The sequence below is a fragment of the Cryptomeria japonica genome, chromosome 8, assembly GCF_030272615.1.
Source record: "Cryptomeria japonica chromosome 8, Sugi_1.0, whole genome shotgun sequence".
NCBI classification, from domain to species: domain Eukaryota; kingdom Viridiplantae; phylum Streptophyta; class Pinopsida; order Cupressales; family Cupressaceae; genus Cryptomeria; species Cryptomeria japonica.
The window spans coordinates 491,946,459-491,953,521 of NC_081412.1; the positions used below are offsets into that span (position 1 = coordinate 491,946,459).

Genomic DNA, 7,063 nt, shown 5'->3' on the forward strand with positions numbered 1-7,063 from the left:
TAAAACCTTTTGAGATATTTTATTAGAAAGAGCTGCAGTGATCATGAAAGTGTCCCATGTCCATCGTTATTTATTTTCTCACATTCGCACTGTTAAATCGATCTGTTTGTAAAATACAAATAACTGGTTAACAGTACAAGCAGCTAGGATAATGATAATTTTGTGAAATTTAGGGGAGGAAAAAAGAATCAGAACAATTCTTCCAGATTTTTAAGGGTCGGGGATGATTCATAGATTAGTTAAACCTCAATGCAAAATTTATCATACAGTGACCATTTTGATCATCCATTTTGATTAGTTATACCCCAAAGCAAAACTAATACAGACATGGCATATTAACTATTGGAATGGTGTTTCAAGGCGCTATCAAATGTGCTTCTCCAATTAGATGCAAGGAACTGGATTGCAGTAATGCAATTCTATAAATCTCAGACAGGATCGAATGCTAGTGAGACTTTTGCTGCAGTGTTTTCAATTCTGCTTGGAGAATTTGTCCACTTCCTGGGTTCTCGAGACGGTGATAATACAAAATATATAGGCTGCAGAGATGATTCAAGAAGCAAGATTTTAAGTAATTGCTGTCAGACTTATTAACAGTACATATAGGTAAGAGGCTTTGTGATCATGAGCTACCTTTACAAAACCAAACACTTAGACATCTGGAAAAGTTGATAAACAGGGTTGGATCCTCATCCTAGTGGATTTATACTAAATCACATTGTTTTAGTCACATTAGCTGTTGAGAAAGAAGAATTCAATATAAAAGATTTTGATGTGCCATTTATTCATTCAAATTCTTGCTTGGGCATCTCCTCGAAGACTCAAAAATATTGCTCGAGATGAGCAAGCTGCACTTTTGCTATGTCTTGTGAGAGCAACATCAGGTTGCTTTCCATTAAGATCAAACTGATGGAAATATTATAAATTTGATCAAAGTAATAGGCAATTGGTAAAGAAACAATTGCTTAAGTTATGTTTTCTGCCAGGTTTTGAATGCTGGGCAATCTGATGCTTGAAGCAGCACGGTGATGGTATTCTTAGAGGTTGTGCCAATAAGTCAAAGGTACCAGATGGTCAAAAACTTAACTGCAAAGTGCAGAGTGCCTAGAACGTCTTAAAACCCTAGGTTGTGTCAACTATCAGATAATTGTTTGCCAACATTGTAAGACAGATCATAGGATGTTCTTGTAGTGATCTCTATTTCAGATTTGACGAAAAGCATTTTGCTAGAGTAATTAGCGCTGCATCTGATAGTAGCATGCATTATTCCGTAGCTATGGATATTTAACAACTCTTAATACTTACTGGTTGGGAAGTATCTTTACATAATAATTTGGCTATATCATCTATAGCCCGAGAAAAGAAAACGAAGTTTATAGCGCATAAAACTAAGGAAAAAGTTTCAATTAATGCTGAAGACCCTCCTAAGAGAGGTGAGAAGATTTGAAACAAACTCTCATGTTAGAGATATCATTGCTCTATCGTGCTGTTACATATCGCAATATCTGTTATTCCTTGTCCAAATGAACAACCTTGTATTCCTGGATTCAGAGTCTTGTCTCTTGAGAACACTTCAGTATATAGAACAGTATCAATGATTAGCCCAGTGATTGAGATGTGCCACGGGGATCCCTCAGCCATTTGCTTGCACCCACCCACCCTGCAGAGCCACTCCTATGAACACCAGGGCATGAGAATAAAGGTGGGTGGGTGGGTGCCCTTCTTTCATATTATTGTCAATTGTGCATGGGGCAACAAGACTCGATGAAGATGTGTACCCATGTTCGACCTGCCTGATGAGATTCTAACCATCCCCCAAACCATTAATTTACATTTGGCTTAGGCTAAGGTCCCATGGAGGGGAGCTTCCTAAAAAAATTCAGTTAGGAATGTTTTAAAGCTGGTGGTGCCATGATTTAGTAGTGCAAATCAGCTTAAATGTTTAAGCTCCGCAATTTAGGGAAGCTGGTGATCACAAGAAGAATGCTGTAAATAAAAAATAAGTAAATGAACACCATTTTCCTTCTATTTCTTTTCTGGCAGGAATTTAAAATAGTAGCTAATTAACATGAGGCAGAAAAAATCCCTAAGCGGGTGGGGCAATTTCTAGCCCCACCCCAATTGCACCCACTGAAATATGCAGTCCTAAAATATAGGGGCTGCTATTTTTCAGGAAAAAATTCAAAATTATCCTGTAGCATAATTTTTTTTAATTCATGGGACCTCCTGCTCCATGAAAATAGATCCCGAAGCCCCCTCATGGTACCTTACCTTAGATGTTTAATAGGGAGAAAGTTACAAATAATGCTAGAGACAGTCCTAAGAGAGATGAAAAGCTTCAAATTCTCAGATTTTGTTAGAGATAGCATTGCTCTGTGATGCTGTAATATATTTGCACCATCTGTTACTCCTCTTCCAAATGAATAACCTTGTGTTGTTGAATGCAGAATCTTGACTCTTGAGAACATTACAGGGTAATTTACATTTTGGCTAAGATGTTTGATTTGGAATCATCCATTATTTGTTCCAAAGCCGCAGAATCTTGACTCTTGAGAACATTACAGGGTAATTTACATTTTGGCTAAGATGTTTGATTTGGAATCATCCATTAATTGTTCCAAAGCTCTTGACACATTGTAAATCAATTTTAAGAAACATGCCAGGCTAAAGATCATAGTGAATAATGCAATGTACACGTAAAGATTACAAAACTCTTGCATACCATATGAAGTTACAAGAAATACAGTTCCAATAATTTTAACACCAAAGATGAGACTATGCATTGGAAAGACATAGAAGAACAATGTTCTAGACTAAATTGGAATACAAAACCAAAACATGTCCAGAAAATAAACCCAAAAAGGAAGTAAACTAAAGTGGATTAGACACAGTTGTGCCCAGAAATATGCTTTGAAAATGAATACCTGTGGAAATAATCTCAAAAATCTAAATACAAAACAATTACCAATGCAGACATAAGCTACAATGTCAAAGAAATCTTGCTATTGGTTACAAGTAGTTTCATTCAATGTGAATTACTAAAAAGGAGAATAGTAAGTTCACTACAACAATAATAAATGTTGCTACATATTGAGTTCGTTCATCAAGTGGTTGAAATACAGCTATGGGTTTTAATTTATGCCTTATTACATAATTAATTCAATCAACTACTGGGCACCTAAACCAGGTCCCTTCTTTGGCTAATCTTCATATTCTACTCCGACCTCTCTGCATATCGCTCCACTTTTGCATCGTTGAGATTAATACCAACCATTGCATCTCCTAAATCGCAGCTAACCTCAGCCAGTATATGGGGATCATTATAATGAGTCACAGCCTGAACAATAGCTCGAGCCCTGCGAGCTGGATCACCACTTTTGAACACACCAGAACCCACAAAAACTCCATCACAACCCAGCTGCATCATCAAGGCAGCATCAGCAGGTGTAGCCACACCTCCTGCTGCAAAGTTGACAACAGGAAGCCTTCCCAGCTGTTTGGTTTGCCTCACAAGCTCATAGGGAGCGGCAATCTGTTTGGCAAAGGAAAAAACCTCATCATCATCTAAGCTCTGAAGTCTTCGTATATCACCCAAGACAGATCTCACATGTCTTACAGCCTCAATAATATTCCCTGTGCCAGCTTCTCCTTTAGTCCTGATCATAGCAGCTCCTTCAGCGATCCTTCTCAGTGCCTCACCAAGGTTCCTGCACCCACACACAAATGGTATGCGGAAGTTGTGTTTGTTGATGTGGTGTGCATCATCTGCAACAGTGAGAACTTCACTCTCATCAACATAATCAATACCAATTGCCTCAAGAATTTGGGATTCAACAAAATGGCCTATTCTAGCTTTGGCCATGACAGGTATAGTTACTGCATTCTTGATCTCCTTGATGAGACCCGGATCACTCATTCTGGCAACTCCTCCTTGAGCTCTGATGTCAGCAGGGACACGCTCCAAGGCCATCACAGCTACAGCCCCTGCCTCTTCAGCAATTCTAGCCTGTTCAGCATTAACAACATCCATGATAACTCCCCCTCTTAGCATTTGAGCCAGACCAACCTTGCAGGCATATGACGATTTCTTTGTGTCAGTAATTGTGCCATTGCCATAAACAGTGACAACTCCATCACTTGCCATTGCTTTCTTTGGACAAAAAAGTTTCTGTAACTAGGAAACCTGCACAGTGCAAACTAGTGTCCATTACAAACATATGCTTATCTAGAATCCAAAATAAATCTAGAAAACATATTGTATTATATTACAAATGTAAGAGAAACCTCATATACCCTAAACCCAAAATAGCATTTTCATGCCAAAATGTTTGTAAAGAATGCCTGAAAGCATGCATATATGTGAACATGAGTACTGTAACGTTAGCAGGATACATGAATCAGTCAACTTCCCTATTGATCAAGAATAGCTTGTACATAGTATGATGATACAAAAAATGGACAAATCCGAAACCCTTAATACCATGTCAAAAGTATTGTACAACACATATTTCCTGTTAGTGCATATCAACGACACTTACACTAAAGCCTGCTCCCTATGAAAACATTGATCATATCCGAACAAATGGTATTAAAGTAGCACATAATTTATAAGCCATGTAGTTAAAATCATATAAGGTTAACCCATTTAGAAGCATATGCTATATAACTATGAAAGCTGAATAACTCCATGTGCATTCCAGAACTCATTGGCTACATATGCATTCTTCAGACGGAAAAAACAACCCTATAATGCCATTATGTTTCCATCCCAATGAAAGTCAATCTCAAAACAGACCAAAAGGCTAAATTCCTGCAAAACCCTCCATAGAACAAAGGCCTCAAATATTAAAAACAATATCATAGCATAGGAGGACTTTAGAACCAATCACAAATGCTAAATCTATGCAAATCCATCCAGCAAAACACGGATTCCAAAACTTCAAAAATCACAACGGGTGACATTCAAACAGAAAATCGACTACAACCAAAACAACCCAATCGTTAGAACTTTATTCAACTAATAAGAAACTGATCAGAAGAAACGGAGCGTCATAGTGATTTCAAACCATGTATTCTCTGATAATCGACACAGAACAACCCACCATCTCTGATTACGATTTCAATAATTAACAAAGCCCTCAACAACCGCTAGAAAAACAAAGAGAATCTTCTCTTCAACTGGCTTGAAATACCATGCAGCTAATTCCAAGGCTATTCAGTCTTACACTTATAGAATCATGAAAGGATATGTCCTAGAAAGAACCGCCAGAGGTCCAGACCTAAATAAGCATTGAAAATGATTACAGATTTCTTCTTAACTGGATAAGTTGTCGATGAAAAACAGACTTTTGCAGATGCCTTTCCTAATGTGGAAAGAGGAAGGCCGTTGTATGTTTTATTGATAATGCTTAAACTACACTTACCCATTTGTGAGGTTTACATTCAAGGAATGCACCCCACAGCCCAATCCGAGACCTAGTGTCATTCCCAAAAATCTGATATTTTTATAGGATAAATGTATTGGTTAAATCTGGCGCGGCTCCCTTTGCAAATGAAATCATTAAGATTCATATGGAAGGAAACTACTATAATGCCCTTCTACTCAATCTACTACTATGTGCATGCTGAATGCGGAGCTAAGAAATCTATACACATATAATGTTTTTAGGCATAAGATTGCTTGTAAAGTGACGGATGCATTCCCTTCATATCAAAGCTGAACCCACTTGCTACGTGTGCACTCCACAACCATTTGACTGAAAAACAGTCCCAAAATCCTAAAATGTTCTCAATCTAATGCAGAGGCTAAAACCCTACAAAACCATCCACAGAAAAAGAGAACCCCAAACTAACAAAAACTACATAAAAACACTAGATAGCCTTTAAACCCAAACCTAAATGCTGAATCCCCGTAACCCATCAAGCAAAAAATGGGTTCCAAGATTTTCAAAAACAGACTATACAGCATGCAAACACAAAAAATCCTATGCCGGAGAAAACAACCAAAAGTTAAAAGACTACATAGATAACTAACCTTTCCAAAACAAAAGCGTTGCTTACAAAAACAGAACAAAACATCACAGTGATCACAAAAACCCATTGCACATACAGATATCCCACTGCATTTGCAAATAATGATCACCCCATCATCCCCAACGGCCATCAATACTTCATATCATGCAGATTATTCCAGGAAGATTCCTTATAGAATGATGAACAAGTACACAAGGCAATGAAGTAGCAAACCCACATCAACCCAGACAATCATAAGAGAATCTCCTTACCTGGCTTAGCTGTATGATGAAATCGGGCTTAGCTATTCTTGGAAAGGAAGAGCTGCTTCTATATGGATGTGATAATGCTCTTCAAAGAATGGTTATTTATTTGTAAGGTTGCCGAACAAGGAATGCAACCTACCGCCCATTCCGAAACTCCTTGCTGTTCATACAATTAATTCATCCCTCATAATCTAATTCTACTTACGTATACCGAACTGATTGGTCACGCTTAAGGCGGCTGTGCTTTCTATCAATTTCGTTAAAATTTTATATGAAGAAAACGAAATTTGTTAGACCATTGATTTTAAAAACGTTGACAAGAATTACGTGGATTCCTCGTCAATACAAAAAAATGGGTGGTACTTCTTGAGCTATACCTACTCCAAATGGAATTTTCTCATGATAATGTTTTTTTGTTGTACTCTTTTGAAAGAAATTTTTTTAAAAAAAACTAAAATGTGTTAAATCATAGGTTAAAAAATATTGACAATTATGGTTGGGATTCTTGGTCGATCTACAAAATGGGTGGACTTTATTGACTTATAGTTTTTCTTCATGGGAGATTTTTTGAGCTCTTGGACAAATAGATTTGTTTTTAAATATTTTTATAATAAAATTTGTTAGATCATAGATTTAAAAGATATTGACAATTGTGACTTGGATTCTTGATCAATACACAAAACGGGTGGGTCTTATTTGGCTTATAGTTTTCTTTATTGGAGATTTCTTGGGCTCTACTCCAAGTTTTTTTTTTTTAATATTTCTATAGCAAGTGGTGAAAAATT

General features: G+C 37.1%; 1 protein-coding gene across 1 annotated transcript; it reads right to left on the reverse strand.

Moving 5' to 3' along the window:
• Positions 1-2,988: 2,988 nt before the first annotated feature.
• On the reverse strand, positions 2,989-6,608 carry LOC131060051 (probable pyridoxal 5'-phosphate synthase subunit PDX1). Its single transcript, XM_057993147.2, has 2 exons — positions 6,285-6,608; positions 2,989-4,183 (listed from the first exon to the last, which is right to left on the reverse strand). Exon 2 carries the CDS (start codon positions 4,142-4,144, stop codon positions 3,215-3,217), a length of 930 nt encoding a protein of 309 aa, XP_057849130.2. The 5' UTR covers positions 4,145-4,183; positions 6,285-6,608; the 3' UTR covers positions 2,989-3,214.
• Positions 6,609-7,063: the final 455 nt, after the last annotated feature.

Coding starts and splice junctions, on each gene's coding strand:
- LOC131060051 (XM_057993147.2), bottom strand. CDS start 4,144: ATGGCAAGTGATGGAGTTGTCACTGTTTATGGCAATGGCACAATTACT.